The 16,948-nt window shown below is 39.2% G+C and overlaps 1 protein-coding gene across 1 annotated transcript in view; it reads right to left on the minus strand.

Annotated features, from left to right (window-relative positions):
* The window catches only part of spock1 (SPARC (osteonectin), cwcv and kazal like domains proteoglycan 1), a 311,022-nt gene that overhangs the window by 96,287 nt on the left and 197,787 nt on the right, over positions 1-16,948 (minus strand). The window contains exon 3 of the mRNA XM_062990558.1: positions 8,123-8,168. Within this exon, the coding sequence (XP_062846628.1) occupies positions 8,123-8,168 (46 nt within the window). The remainder of the gene's footprint in view (positions 1-8,122; positions 8,169-16,948) is intronic.

Below are 16,948 nucleotides of genomic sequence, written 5' to 3' on the forward strand. Positions count from 1 at the left end.
CAGAGGTTGGCTTTAAAAAATAGACACATGAGTGCTGCCAGCATTGCTGCAGAGGTTGAAGACGTGGGAGGTCAGCCTGTCAGTGCTCAGACCATACGCCGCACACTGCATCAACTCGGTCTGCATGGTCGTCATTTCAGAAGGAAGCTGACGCACAAGAAAGCCAGCAAACAGTTTGCTGAAGACAAGCAGTCCAAGAACATGGATTACTGGAATGCCCTGTGGTCTGACGAGACCAAGATAAACTTGTTTGGCTCAGATGGTGTCCAGCATGTGTGGCGGCGCCCTGGTGAGAAGTACCAAGACAACTGTATCTTGCCTACAGTCAAGCATGGTGGTGGTAGCATCATGGTCTTGGGCTGCATGAGTGTTGCTGGCACTGGGGAGCTGCGGTTCATTGAGGGAAACATGAATTCCAACATGTACTGTGACATTCTGAAACAGAGCATGATCCCCTCCCTTCGAAAACTGGGCCTCATGGCAGTTTTCCAACAGGATAACGACCCCAAACACAACCTCCAAGATGACAACTGCCTTGCTGAGGAAGCTGAAGGTAAAGGTGATGGACTAAACCCAATTGAGCACCTGTGGCGCATCCTCAAGTGGAAGGTGGAGGAGTTTAAGGTGTCTAACATCCACCAGCTCCGTGATGTCATCACGGAGGAGTGGAAGAGGATTCCAGTAGCAACCTGTGCAGCTCTGGTGAATTCCATGCCCAGGAGGGTTAAGGCAGTGATAATAATGGTGGTCACACAAAATATTGACACTTTAGGCACAATTTGGACATGTTCACTGTGGGGTGTACTCACTTATGTTGCCAGCTATTTAGACATTAATGGCTGTGTGTTGAGTTATTTTCAGAAGACAGTAAATCTACACTGCTATACAAGCTGTACACTGACTACTCTAAGTTATATCCAAGTTTCATGTCTATAGTGTTGTCCCATGAAAAGATATAATGAAATATTTGCAGAAATGTGAGGGGTGTACTCACTTTCGTGATACACTGTATATATATATATATATATATATATATATATATATATATACAGTGGGGGAAATAAGTATTTGATCATCTGCTGATTTTGTAAGTTTACCCCCTTACAATGAGGCAATGCCCATGAGGCACACAAATTAGTCCTGTCCCTGTATAAAAGACTCCTGTCACAGAATCAGTTTCTTCCGTTCAAATCTCTCGACCACCATGGGCAAGACCAAAGAGCTATCAAAGGACGTCAGGGACAAGATTGTAGACCTGCACAAGGCTGGAATGGGCTACAAGACCATCAGCAAGAAGCTTAGTAAGAAAGAGACCACTGTTGGTGCGATAATTCGAAAATGGAAGAAATACAAGATCACAGTCAATCACCCTCACTCTGGAGCTCCATGCAAGATCTCACCTAGTGGGGTAAGAATGATTCTGAGAAAGGTGAGGTCAGTCCAGAATTACACGGGAGGAGCTTGCCAATGATCTCAAGGGAGCTGGGAGCAGAGAAATGCTGGATATGACCCCAAGAACACCATCCCCACCGGGCATTTCTCTGCCTCCAAACACGGCGAGTGGAGTTGATGCCAAAGAGCTCAATTTTGGTCTCATCTGACCATATCACATTCTCCCAAGCTTTCTCTGAATCATTCATGCAGGATCTCAATCCATTACGGCGAAGTGTGTTACTAATGGTTTTCTTGGTGACTGTGCTCCCAGCTCCCTTGAGATCATTGACAAGCTCCTCCCGTGTAATTCTGGACTGACCTCACCTTTCTCAGAATCATTCTTACCCCACCAGGTGAGATCTTGCATGGAGCTCCAGAGCGAGGGCGATTGACTGTGATCTTGTATTTCTTCCATTTTCGAATGATCGCACCAACAGTGATCTCTTTCTCACCAAGCTTCTTGCTGATGGTCTTGTAGCCCATTCCAGCCTTGTGCAGGTCTACAATCTTGTCCCTGACGTCCTTTGATAGCTCTTTGGTCTTGCCCATGGTGGTCGAGAGATTTGAATGGAAGAAACTGATTCTGTGACAGGAGTCTTTTATACAGGGACAGGACTAATTTGTGTGCCTCATGGGCACATAACCGGTCTGTGGGGGTCAGAATTCTTACTGGTTGGTAGGGGATCAAATACTTATTTCCCTTAATTAAATACAAATTAATTTATAACTTTTATTTAATGTTTTTTTCTGGATTTTTTGTTGATATTCTGTCTCTCTGTTAAAATAAACCTTCCATAAAAATTAGCAGGGGATCAAATACTTATTTCCCCCAATGTATATGTATATATGTATATATATATATATATATACAGTGTATCACAAAAGTGAGTACACCCCTCACATTTCTGCAAATATTTCATTATATCTTTTCATGGGACAACACTATAGACATGAAACTTGGATATAACTTAGAGTTGCCAGTGTACAGCTTGTATAGCAGTGTAGATTTACTGTCTTCTGAAAATAACTCAACACACAGCCATTAATGTCTAAATAGCTAGCAACATAAGTGAGTACACCCCACAGTGAACATGTCCAAATTGTGCCCAAATGTGTCGTTGTCCCTCCCTGGTGTCATGTGTCAAGGTCCCAGGTGTAAATGGGGAGCAGGGCTGTTAAATTTGGTGTTTTGGGTACAATTCTCTCATACTGGCCACTGGATATTCAACATGGCACCTCATGGCAAAGAACTCTCTGAGGATGTGAGAAATAGAATTGTTGCTCTCCACAAAGATGGCCTGGGCTATAAGAAGATTGCTAACACCCTGAAACTGAGCTACAGCATGGTGGCCAAGGTCATACAGCGGTTTTCCAGGACAGGTTCCACTCGGAACAGGCTTCGCCAGGGTCGACCAAAGAAGTTGAGTCCACGTGTTCGGCGTCATATCCAGAGGTTGGCTTTAAAAAATAGACACATGAGTGCTGCCAGCATTGCTGCAGAGGTTGAAGACGTGGGAGGTCAGCCTGTCAGTGCTCAGACCATACGCCGCACACTGCATCAACTCGGTCTGCATGGTCGTCATCCCAGAAGGAAGCTGACGCACAAGAAAGCCCGCAAACAGTTTGCTGAAGACAAGCAGTCCAAGAACATGGATTACTGGAATGCCCTGTGGTCTGACGAGACCAAGATAAACTTGTTTGGCTCAGATGGTGTCCCTGGTGAGAAGTACCAAGACAACTGTATCTTGCCTACAGTCAAGCATGGTGGTGGTAGCATCATGGTCTTGGGCTGCATGAGTGTTGCTGGCACTGGGGAGCTGCGGTTCATTGAGGGAAACATGAATTCCAACATGTACTGTGACATTCTGAAACAGAGCATGATCCCCTCCCTTCGAAAACTGGGCCTCATGGCAGGTTTCCAACAGGATAACGACCCCAAACACAACCTCCAAGATGACAACTGCCTTGCTGAAGAAGCTGAAGGTAAAGGTGATGGACTAAACCCAATTGAGCACCTGTGGTGCATCCTCAAGTGGAAGGTGGAGGAGTTCAAGGTGTCTAACATCCACCAGCTCCGTGATGTCATCATGGAGGAGTGGAAGAGGATTCCAGTAGCAACCTGTGCAGCTCTGGTGAATTCCATGCCCAGGAGGGTTAAGGCAGTGCTGGATAATAATGGTGGCCACACAAAATATTGACACTTTGGGCACAATTTGGACATGTTCACTGTGGGGTGTACTCACTTATGTTGCCAGCCATTTAGACAATAATGGCTGTGTGTTGAGTTATTTTCAGAAGACAGTAAATCTACACTGCTATACAAGTTGTACACTGACTACTCTAAATTATACCCAAGTTGTATTTCTATAGTGTTGTCCCATGAAAAGATATAATGAAATATTTGCAGAAATGTGAGGGGTGTACTCACTTTTGTGATACACTGTATATATATATATATATATACAGTGTATCACAAAAGTGAGTACACCCCTCACATTTCTGCAGATATTTAAGTATATCTTTTCATGGGACAACACTGACAAAATGACACTTTGACACAATGAAAAGTAGTCTGTGTGCAGCTTATATAACAGTGTAAATTTATTCTTCCCTCAAAATAACTCAATATACAGCCATTAATGTCTAAACCACCGGCAACAAAAGTGAGTACATCCCTTAGTGAAAGTTTGTGAAGTGTCAATATTTTGTGTGGCCACCATTATTTGCCAGAACTGCCTTAACTCTCCTGGGCATGGAGTTTACCAGAGCTTCACAGGTTGCCACTGGAATGCTTTTCCACTCCTCCATGACGACATCACGGAGCTGGCGGATATTTGAGACTTTGCGCTCCTCCACCTTCCGCTTGAGGATGCCCCAAAGATGTTCTATTGGGTTTAGGTCTGGAGACATGCTTGGCCAGTCCATCACCTTTACCCTCAGCCTCTTCAATAAAGCCGTGGTCGTCTTAGAGGTGTGTTTGGGGTCATTATCATGCTGGAACACTGCCCTGCGACCCAGTTTCCGGAGGGGGGGGTTCATGCTCTGCTTCAGTATTTCACAGTACATATTGGAGTTCATGTGTCCCTCAATGAAATGTAACTCCCCAACACCTGCTGCACTCATGCAGCCCCAGACCATGGCATTCCCACCACCATGCTTGACTGTAGGCATGACACACTTATCTTTGTACTCCTCACCTGATTGCCGCCACACATGCTTGAGACCATCTGAACCAAACAAATTAATCTTGGTCTCATCAGACCATAGGACATGGTTCCAGTAATCCATGTCCTTTGTTGACATGTCTTCAGCAAACTGTTTGCGGGCTTTCTTGTGTAGAGACTTCAGAAGAGGCTTCCTTCTGTGGTGACAGCCATGCAGACCAATTTGATGTAGTGTGCGGCGTATGGTCTGAGCACTGACAGGCTGACCCCCCACCTTTTCAATCTCTGCAGCAATGCTGACAGCACTCCTGCGCCTATCTTTCAAAGACAGCAGTTGGATGTGACGCTGAGCATGTGCACTCAGCTTCTTTGGACGACCAACGCGAGGTCTGTTCTGAGTGGACCCTGCTTTTTTAAAACGCTGGATGATTTTGGCCACTGTGCTGCAGCTCAGTTTCAGGGTGTTGGCAATCTTCTTGTAGCCTTGGCCATCTTCATGTAGCGCAACAATTCGTCTTTTAAGATGCTTAGAGAGTTCTTTGCCATGAGGTGCCATGTTGGAACTTTCAGTGACCAGTATGAGAGAGTGTGAGAGCTGTACTACTAAATTGAACACACCTGCTTCCTATGCACACCTGAGACCTAGTAACACTAACAAATCACATGACATTTTGGAGGGAAAATGACAAGCAGTGCTCAATTTGGACATTTAGGGGTGTAGTCTCTTAGGGGTGTACTCACTTTTGTTGCCGGTGGTTTAGACATTAATGGCTGTATATTGAGTTATTTTGAGGGAAGAATAAATTTACACTGTTATATAAGCTGCACACAGACTACTTTTCATTGTGTCAAAGTGTCATTTTGTCAGTGTTGTCCCATGAAAAGATATACTTAAATATCTGCAGAAATGTGAGGGGTGTACTCACTTCTGTGATACACTGTATATTGCCTTTCACACCATTTTTCTCCCAATTTTGCATAGTTAATTTGCTGCTGGGAACCCCAGTGCCATCCAAGGAGGGTGTATATTCACCTGACACACACTCCCTCAGACGTGTGCGCACGTGGGTGGATTTACGTTCAGTCGACTTCAAGTATGGAGAGCCACGCCCCAATCTCTGCACTCCTTCACTTACTGTACAGGCACCCTGGGCAACCAAGGTCCTTACACAGCATTGATAACCCCACCCCTTAGTCCAGTCTTTCCCACCCAGCAGACTCGAGGTCAATTTTGTCTGCTGCAGGCAATAGCCAATTGTGCCTGCTATAGGGCGCCCAGCTGACCAGTAGCAGAGCCGAGATTTAAACCCGGAAGGTCAGAATCTCGGTGCTAGTGTGCGCGAGAGAGTTGAATAATTTTGAGACTGCAGTAGTCTGCCATTAAAAGTGGCATTTTGTGTTGAATTTGTAGAAACTGCTTAAAATATAAGTTGTGTTGAGCTATTTAAATTGTTCTTGCTTCACTGGTTTACTGCAAACAGTTGAAGGTAAATTGTGCTAATAAACCCAATTTGCAATTGCAATCTAAATTTGTTAGAATTTTAGGTTAAAAAAAATCCAGGTAATTCCAAATTATTTCCAGACTTTTCATGCTGTGGTATTTTGGAGGATTTAAATTGTATGTATTAGTGGTGTGCGATACTGCAAAATTTGGTTTCGATCCGATACCAAGTAAATACAGGGCCAGTATCGCCGATATCGATCCGATACCGATACTTTTTAATAATTAAGGTAGATGCATCATCAAATTGCTAAATCTGAATGAATTTAGGTGTATTATTGTAATACATACATTTTTGTAAGTAGCTGCTCTCAGTAGGGTTGTAAATAAATTCAGATGTTTAAAGCGGTCAGATTTCTTGTTTCTGGCACTCTACTTTCTCACAACGTTACCATCATGGCGTATCACTACCAAGCGGCTAACTCATACCACGTAGTTGTGTTTGCAGGGTGAATAAATTTGTAGATTTTTAATAGTGACCGAATATGTGTCCTTGTTAATTTAAAATAAAAAAATCGATGCTATTCTGTTGACATTTATAAGCACAAAGTCAAAAGAAAAGAACTCTCAATCACCAAAACACGGAATAAGAGCCTCACTACACATGCTCCGATTCATTTGCGTAGGGTGTACAATGTGTGTAAGGTGCGTCCATACTTTATGTATGTATAGTTTACACTATTATTTCCATGAAATCGCCCCAATTTCTGTATCTTCAAAGCAAAGTATTCAAAAACTTACAATCTTCCAATGCCTACCAATGTACTGATGTCTGTTAGGATTTTAACAACATAACAACGTGATGGTACCTCAACAAAACACAGCAGAGCAGGAGGGGAGGAGCGAGGTGAGCATGTATGATGTGAGAGGAGCGAGTCTGTACAAACATCGTCTTTACTTTCTAACAAAACTGGAGAAACGTGCCGAATGTAGTGGAGAAAAAGTAAAACTAAAGTATCGATCCCATCACACTAGTATCGATCCGATACCAATACCAACGTTGGTATTGATAATATCGATATTGGATCGATCCGCCCACCACTAGTAAGTATTTTGGCATTCTATACTGTCACAATTGTGAGTGGCTTTGGATAAAAGCGTCTGCTAAATGCCTTACATGTAAATGGTGTAAAATAACTGATTGCCACTGTATGTATTTAACTTTTAACTTATACCCATTGACTTGAGTTTTGAATAATTCAATGTTGTGTTTTTTTCCTTGTGGTTTGTTGTGTTTATATCTAAAGCGGTAAACCGGACAGCCAAGGCTCATTGATGCACGTGGGGAGCAAAAGCTGGCCCGTGTGGTCTGATCCAACAGATGAGCTACTGTAGCTCAGATTGCTGAAGAAGTTAATGCTGGTTCTGATAGAAAAGTGTCAGAATACACAGTGCATCAGTTGTGCATCACAGCAAAAGGGGGACCAACACAATATTAGGAAGGTGGTCATAATGTTATGCCTCATCGGTGTATATACTAATGTTAAAAGCAAATCTGCACACTTGACATGAACGCACACAGACTTAGTTGCCTTTACATAGTAGTCAGCTAAGTGAGAGAAGGATGAAAATTTGCTTCATTCTTTTACTTGTACAGAACAAATCAGTGTAAGTGTGATCACGCAACTGCAGCTCATTATTCTCATTTTTAATTTTTCTTTGCTTTCCTATGAATGCGTTTGTGTACTCTGGGGTGTAACTCTTCATTTACACTAATTGATATTTGAATGTTACTTGATTAAAGCAAACATCACAAGCAAAATTTAAATAAGCCCGAATACAAGTCCTTTCTTTATTCCGTCTCTATTTTCTGCTCTCTCTATGGCTCTCTGTCTTTTTTTGTTATTGATCGGTTGGATGTGCAGCACAGATTGCAATCAATACTGTGGAATGAAGATTCTTCTGTCTGATTGGAGGATTTTCTACATGATTAATCTAAAAGCCATATATAAGAAGAGAAGAATGAAATGTTTGAAAAGGGTTTGCAGGAGCAGGAACATAACCACACCGACAATTCTCCTACCTTTATCCTGTCCTTTATTTGGGGTCCAGGTCCTAAAGTAATCATCCTAAAAAGAGAGACAATATGAGTTAGATAATCAGCTGTAGAAAAATACCATACACATGTGCTAAATCATTCCCACCTCAAATCTAAAATAATAACTAATGAGATTGATAAAACATTGATTTAATGCAAGAATAAAGAAAAAGTAAGAGTAAATTAAGAAAGGGTAAATTAAAAACAGCATAGTGGAGATGATGAGTTGAAGGAAATAGATAAACAGAGTGGGTGGTATTTTTCTCTTAAATAATAAGTCAATGTCAAAATAATAAGTTACACACTTCATGTAAAATGCATTCACACAGACAGATAATGAACTCCAATTTAGCTGTAACAACAAAAAAAGCAGAAATTGAAATAAAGTGAGAAGGACGCTCTTTGAATAGCATGCATGTGTGACTACACTGATCAGCCATAACATTAAAACCACCTCCTTGTTTCTACACTCACTGTCCTTTTTATCAGCTCCACTTACCATATAGAAGCACTTTGTAGTTCTACAATTACTGAATGTAGTCCATCTATTTCTCTACATACTGTTTTAGCCTGCTTTCACCCTGTTCTTCAACTGTCAGGACACCCAAAGGACAACTACAGAGTAGGCATTATTTGGGTGGTGGCTCATTCTCAGCACTGCAGTGACAATGACATGGTGGTGGTGTGTTAGTGTGTGTTGTGCTGGTATGAGTGGATCTGACACAGCAGCGCTGCTGGAGTTTTTAAATACTGTCTCCACTCACTGTCCACTCTATTAGACACTCCTACCTAGTTGGTCCACCTTGTAGATGTAAAGTCAGAGACGATGGCTCATCTATTGCTGCTGTTTGAGTTGGTCATCTTCTAGACCTTCATCAGTGGTCACAGGATGCTGCCTACGGGGCGCTGTTGGCTGGATATTTTTGGTTGGTGGACTATTCTCAGACCAGCAGTGACAGTAAGGTGTTTAAAAACTCCATCAACGCTGCTGTGTCTTATTCACTCATACCAGCACAACACACACTAACACACCACCACCATGTCAGTGTCACTGCAGTGCTGAGAATGATCCACCACCTAAATAATACCTGCTCTGCCGTGGTCCTGTGGGGGTCCTGACCATTGAAGAACAGCATGAAAGGGGGCTAACAAAGCATGCAGAGTAACAGAAGGACTACAGTCAGTAATTTTAGAACTATAAAGTGCTTCTATTTGGTAAGTGGAGCTGATAAAAAGGACAGTTTATGTACAAGTGTTGAGTTAACAAAAGTTTGACTCTATAATTTAGTCTGCTTGTGCTTCCACAAAAAATGAGCTACTGATGCAGCTACAGTTTCAGGTACAGTTGATACAGCTGATTCAGGTACAAATTACGTAAAAGTTTGGATATAGACATAAACCAGAGGTGGACAGTGTCCATGTGTCTTTTAATTATCTAATTGAACATAAATAAGCATATCTCCTAATTTACAAAAAGCAACTTAAATACCGGGAGAGTGTATGTTAACACTAATGGATCTATTCCCCGCAAAATGTGTTTCTGGGCTTTAAATGGTACTGTTGCTCGCTGGTTTTTGTGTGTTGAACGTGATGGCAAACAGGTTGAGACTGTCCTGTAAATTATCTTACACATACAAAGTATGTTTTGTGAATAAATGGTTTCCGCCATTCAAGTGTTAACATAATTTTGACTCACCTGGTATGTTGCAAACTTATTTAAACTTATATTTCATTGCAGAAAGTAGTAAAGAATTGCTATGGTCCAACTAATATTATACTACAAGATTGTACAACTCCTGCACATGCCAGATTTTATTCATCTGGTTGAATTCAGCAAATAAACAGCAAACATTACATTAATATGGACAAAACTTTGTGTCTTGTAAATGATGTGTTAATGTATTTTAAGTTATAACAACTGATATAATAAGGACATTACCAGTGGTGTCTAGCACATACACCCAATGTGGGCAAATGTATAGTACATATTATTTCTGTCCTCTTGTTTTCTGCATGCTATGTTATTGCTATATGGCAGATGTCTGTTTTGGTCATTTTATTGTATTTGGAAAACTCAGTTCAGCTAACCACTCTGCATAAAGTCAATACATTTTTTTTATTATCTGTTGGAAACATAGCCCTACACACATGGGCAAACATAAATTACATGCCTATACATTTAAACTAGCTGTTTCAACATAAAACTACAAATACTTCAACTATTAGCACCACAAGTAAACACTTAAATTATTATTAAATAGCTGTAATTGGTTTCATCAAATTTCATCAACCAAATGAAATCTTGGTGACATTAGAAACTTGACATTATTGTTAGTTGGCAAAGTGGGTGCGACTTGATACCAGATGCAGTTGTTTTTAGCTAATAATTTTCCGTTATTAGTTTACAGTTAGCTATTAGTCATAAGTTAGCATTTTGGACTTTATCTTAACCCTTAAAATGATTGCTGATTTAAAATAATACATACATTAATTTTTTTTTACCACATTTTTACCCTGATCACAGGGTCTCAGAATCACTGGATGCAATGCATAACAAACCCCAGAGAGGAAGCCAATCCATCGTGGGGCAATATATGAATTAACATCCATTCTACCTGTCTGTAGTTCAGATCAAAGCCAAAATAACAAATCTCGCATTTATTGAAATTCTAAACGTTTATAGAGGAGAAACTCTATAATTTTTTTTACCGACATCAAAAGTGTTAAAAAGTGGCCAGTACAAATGAACTACGTAGCATACAGCAACCTTTATAAACATTGGCACCTGTCAAAAACATAAACAAATTAGTCTATAAAAAGACAGTGCAACCTCCCTTTGCTAACAAACAGCTCTCAAAGCGTTCTCAAACGCTTATTAAACATCTCAATAAGTATCACAAATCCACCATCAGGCTTCACAATAGGATGAGGCACTTTTCTGCATGATCATCTTTGTGTCCGCAAACAGCTAAAGAGGCATATTTTGTTCTCATCTGACTATAAATCCCCATCCCACTGAAACTTCCACCAATGTCTGGTAAACTGTAAGCATTTGAGGTTGTTGGTCCTTGACAGATGATGCTTTCTTCTGACAAACATCTCAACTTCTGGTTTTGTAAGTGTACTCAGATTCTAGTTAGGATGGTATTTCTAGCTGGTGATTTCCCAGCTAGAATTGAGAATTATTTGGCCACTTCAGCCAGCCCCTCACTTTGCGTGTGGTCAGTATAGATAAATGTCCTTATTTAAACAGATTCCTAACATTTACACTATGACACTAAACCAATATGGTCAATACAGAAACGCTGGTCGCACAGTTGACCATGGTGTACTAGCTAAGCTGGCTAAGTCGGCTAGCATGGAACATGACCTGAACTTTCTCCACTTTGGATTACTTAACATCCGTTCGCTATCCGGGTCCTCTGGTCTATGATCTCCTGAAAGATCATGGATATGACTTCCTTTGCTTGACGGAGACATGGCAACAACCTGGTGACTTCTCCCAGCTAAATTCAGTGCACTCCACCTGGGTTTGTTTACATCTGCAAAGCCTGTGTCACGGGATGAGCAGGCGGTACCGCGATTCTCTTTAGAGGGAAATGTAGGGTTTCCACAGTATCTGTTCCTGCTTACTCTTCTTTTGAATCAACTATTGATTCCCCCTCCACCAAATCCCACCTAAAACTCACTTATTCAAACTAGCCTACTATTAATTCACTTGATTGTTCAATGTTAATTGTATATGTCTTGTATTGTCTGTGTATTGTTGTTTAACTGATCTGTAAGATGTAAGGTGCCCTTGAGTGATTTGAAAAGCACCTATAAATAAAATGCATTATTATTATTATTATTTATAGTTGTATTGTTGATGAAAATTGTAATGTTCTGGGGTATTGTGAACTAAACGCTGGTGTTAAACACTGGTGGATGCCTTTTCCTGTCGCTGTTTATAGCCAGTATTTGCAACCCTGTTTGCAAGGCAGTTTACTAAATAAACAAAAAGTTTTCTGCCACCTTCTCTTTCTCTCTCTCTTTTTCTCTCTCTTACACAAACACAGATATTACAAGAGCTACGAGACTGCTTATCATTAAATTAAATTTTCTTTTATTTTTAGCACGTCTGAATTTTAAACTGGTAGATTATTTTCACAGGCCAGGCTGAGCACTGGAAGCTTTAACATCCTTTATTACAATGACAACGAAACAATAGAAGAATTAAAATTAGAATATTTTAGCACCACACAATAAATCATGATTACATTTATTTTTGCTGTAGTTTCTCATTTTATTCTATAGAGGAAAACGGGCTGCTCTATTCAGCTGCTGCTGTTATTAATATAAATTCAACAACAAAAGAGCTTATCCAGAAAAATATGAATTATAATTGAGCACACATAACACGATTTGTGCATTATTAAAAATTACTAGCATTGACTAGAAAAGCCTGAATGACTTCATAACAACTGGAATATAGCAGACGTTAATTGGCCCTCTGAAATTCTGTTAATCCAAAGGCAAACTTTATAGAAAATACACACTTAAAAGACAGAAATATGAGCAACAGCTGGATGCAATGGACCCACTGATCACAGTTAAGTTAAAGGAAGCTATTATCAGAATGTCACATGTAGACAAAAAAAAAAAAAAAAGCCTTTTTAGCCAAGTTCGTACCATCCGGCACATATGTGGTTAGTCTCTTGCAGGTAATGGAATGGATATTTCAGTGAGGTGAGGTAGCACTGTTGTGGCTCTATTTTCTTTTTACCCTCTCTATTTCTCAATTCTTGTCATTATGATTGTGTTTGCAGTGGCACATTGGATCCTGCAGGCTGCCAGGTCAGGCATGTAAGCCAACTGCAGAGTTCAGTTTGTGTGAGATTGAATCTTAGTGTGCAGTGTGGTTTATAGAGCAGGACAGAAAGGAACTTAAAAATGACTGGTTTGATGATACAGATTCAATTAGGAATGCAGATTATGCCAACTGTTCATCTTTAACCACTATTATTAGTCAATGGTTAATAATAGTTTTTATTTATGTTTTAGTCAACTATCAGTGTATTTTGTATTGGTCAATTATTGTGTAACTTTAACATTATAAAGAGTACATAATATATTTATGACTTTTACATGATTACAATTGTTTTTTCCTCATTACTAGCCCTAAATTGCCCCATCCCAACATTTTTGGAATGTGTAGCAGGGCTGAAATGCAGGAATGGGTATATATTAACAAATATAATGAAGCTGACCACACAATATATAATATCTTGGGTTCATACTGTCTTCAATAAAATAAAAGTCAAAGTACAACCCCAAATCAGAAAAAGTTGGGACAGTATGGAAAATGCAAATAAAATAAAAATGCAGTGTTCCTTACATTTACTTTGACTTGTATTTGATTGCAGACAGTTTGAACCCAATATATTTCATCTTTTGTCTGCTCAACTTCATTTCATTTGTTAATATACCTCCATTCCTGCATTTCAGGCCTGCAACACATTCCAAAAAAAAGTTGGGACAGGGGCAATTTAGGGCTAGAAATGAGGTGAAAAAACGAAATAATGATGTGATTCCAAACAGGTGATGTTAACAGGTGATTGTAATCATGGTTTGGTACAAAAGCAGCATCCAGGAAAGGTTGAGTCTTTGATGAGTAATGATGAACAGAGGATCTCCAGTTTGTCAACAAATGTGTGAGAAAATTATTGAAATGTTTAAAAACAATGTACCTTAAAGAAAGATTGGAAGGGATTTGCATATTTCTCCCTCTACAGTGCGTAATATCATTAAACCATTTAAGGAATCTGGAGGAATTTCATGCGTAAAGGCCAAGGGCGCAAGCTTAGGCTGAACGCCCGTAATCTTAGATCCCTCAGACGGCACTGCATCAAGAACCACCACTCAACAATAGCTGATATAACCACATGGGCAAGAGATTACTTTGGCAAACCTTTGTCAAGCACTACAATACAGAGTTACATTCACAAATGCCACTTAAAACTTTACTGTGCAAAAAAGAAGCCTTATGTTAACCATGTCCAGAAGCGGCGTCGACTTTTCTGGGTTTAGAGGCATCTAGGATGGATCATCACACAGAGGAAAAGTGTATTGTGGTCAGATAAATCAGCATTCCAGGTCTTTTTTTTTTTAAAGTGGACACCGTGTGCTCCGGACCAAAGACGAAAACGTCTTTTAAGTGTGGTGAAAATGAATGGCAACATTACAAAGTGGTAAATGCTTTACTGTTCCAACTTTTTTTGAATGTGTTGCAGGTCTGTAATGTAAGAAAATGTAAAGAAGGAGTAAATGTAAGAAACTCTGTGTTTATTATTATTATTATTTGCATTTTCCATGCTGTCCCAACTTTTTCTGATTTGGGGTTGTAAATGCAAGAAACACTTTGCATTTTTTTCATACTGTCCCAGCTTTTTCTGATTTAGGGTACTTATGATACTAAATATTAGTAACTGTATTAATATTTTAATTAAATTGTTTATTATTTAAAATATATAGATATATCTAATTTACATTAACATATAAAGTATATTTTCTATTTTGCTAGCTACTCATGTAAAGTGGTAAATCTAGCAATGTGCAGAAGAATACAAGCCATGATTCATTATGTTTTAGATAAGAACACAAGCATGTTGTACTAATTAGTTAAATTAAGGTCTTATTTTAATAAGAGTGAAATTAAGTGTCTTCTGGTAAATGTTTTTAATTCTATATTTATACTTTAAACCCAACAACACTCCAACTTTTTATTTATATCAACATATACAACTTGTAAAACAAAAACAATCCGGTTTATAGTATCAGCACATTAAAGTTTGGTCACGCTTCAGTCAAACCCATTAGAAAACAACCCACACAACTCTTGAAAGCACAAACAAAACAATGACTCATTAAGATACAGTCTTGGGAAAACTGTGAAAATGGACATAAATTAAAAAAGAAGATGCACTATTAATAAAATAAACTATTCAATAATTTAATAAACTGTTAATAATTTAATAACTTACCTCAACCTCCTTCACAAGCAGGCAGAAAGAGAAAAAGAGAAACCATGTTATTGGCTAGCTGACTGACAGAAAATCAAATGTACAGCTGTTTGATGATTGGCCAGTACATACCGCACACCAGGACTTTAGTATTAGCACAAACAACACATATTTTCTGATAGTGTATGAAGGATAAATACTCAAAATGAAAAATAAAAACTTATAATGAACACAATGCCCAGTGGTCATGACCATGGTTTAGTGAGAGTATTTGTGTGGGCAGCTAATACATTTTTAAAAACCTGTTTTATTACTTACATTATAACACTAGCTGTGCCATATTTATTTATTTATTAGGATTTTAATGTCTTGTTTTACACACGTTGGTTACATTCATGACAGGACAAGTACTGTAGTTACTCGTTACACAAGATTCATCAGTTCAAGTCTTTTAATGTCAAACACAGTCATGGACAATTTTCTATCTCCAGTTCACCTTACTTGCATGTCTTTGGACTGTGGGAGGAAACCGGAGCTCCTAGAGGAAACTCATGCAGACATGGGTAGAACATGCAAACTCCACACAGAAAGAACCTGGAACGGTCCACCTGGGAATCGAACCCAGGACCTCTTTGCTGTGAGGCAACAGTGCTACCAACTGAGCCCCTGTGCTGCCCCCTAGCTGTGCCATAAAGCACCAATTGGTTTACTTTAATACAATGTTACTACTATGTTATTACTATGTTATTACTATGCATCTGACTGTCCTCTCTCTCCAAGTCTAAATGACGCTGTGAAACTCATGAGCGCTATCACTAAAAGCCGCCAAGATGAATTCAAATTAAATCTACCTTACTCTACTACATAGTGTGGAGAAGCATTAACTGTTGTACCCTATACAGCACACATTAGTATAAACTACGAGTGAATTTGAGATTCTGTTTATACTAGTGTGATCAAAACAGTTTATCAGAGTTTTCAGATAGAGTAATCGATAACTAAATTTGCTAACTATTTTAATAATTAATTTTAATAATCAATTTTAGTTGTTGCAGCCCTAAAACAGTGGTAAATAGGGTAGCTGCATTGTACATGATAAGGACAATGTAGTAGAAGATGATGGTGGTATTGTAAACAGTGATGACTGGATTGTACATTGCAAACTATTTTTGGCAAACTTTGTATTTTAAGTCCTTTTTCCTTTAAACCATTATTAATATGTGCCAGTGTTACTACATGTGATTAGCAGTGTAAAAACACACAAGAGAGACCTTATGTATTCTACTGAACTTCAATTAATCTCACTGTTACGATTCCCTTCTTAAGCTCATGTCTCAATTAAGTGCAACTTTTTTACTGTTCATCCTTTAGGGTTATTAGTCCTGTGAGGTTGTGAGGTTTTTTAACACTGTTTCAATTACAGTGAGAATAAGTGTGACAAAATTATTATTCCTGTGAGGAGGTTGTATTACAGAAAGTAGTTTTAATTTCCATAAGGCTGCGATTTATGTGGGGTGGTGATTTCTGCAGTCAGAAGGCTATTATTTTTTTAATGAGGTTACAGTTCCCACGACATTATTTTTATGAGGAGGTTGCTATTCCCATAAAATTACACATCACATTACTATTCCTGTGATGAGGTTACTATTCCCATGAAGTTACTTTTATATTAATAGGGTATTGGGGTTGGTTGTACACATCATTTCAAGGATAATGGACTATCTGACTGGAAGACCACAGTTTGTGAGACTTCAGTGTTGTGTGTTGGACATGGCTATATGCAGTAAAGGAGCTCCTGAATGAACTGTGC

The sequence above is a fragment of the Trichomycterus rosablanca genome, chromosome 1 (assembly GCF_030014385.1).
Source record: "Trichomycterus rosablanca isolate fTriRos1 chromosome 1, fTriRos1.hap1, whole genome shotgun sequence".
Taxonomy (NCBI): Eukaryota; Metazoa; Chordata; class Actinopteri; order Siluriformes; family Trichomycteridae; genus Trichomycterus; species Trichomycterus rosablanca.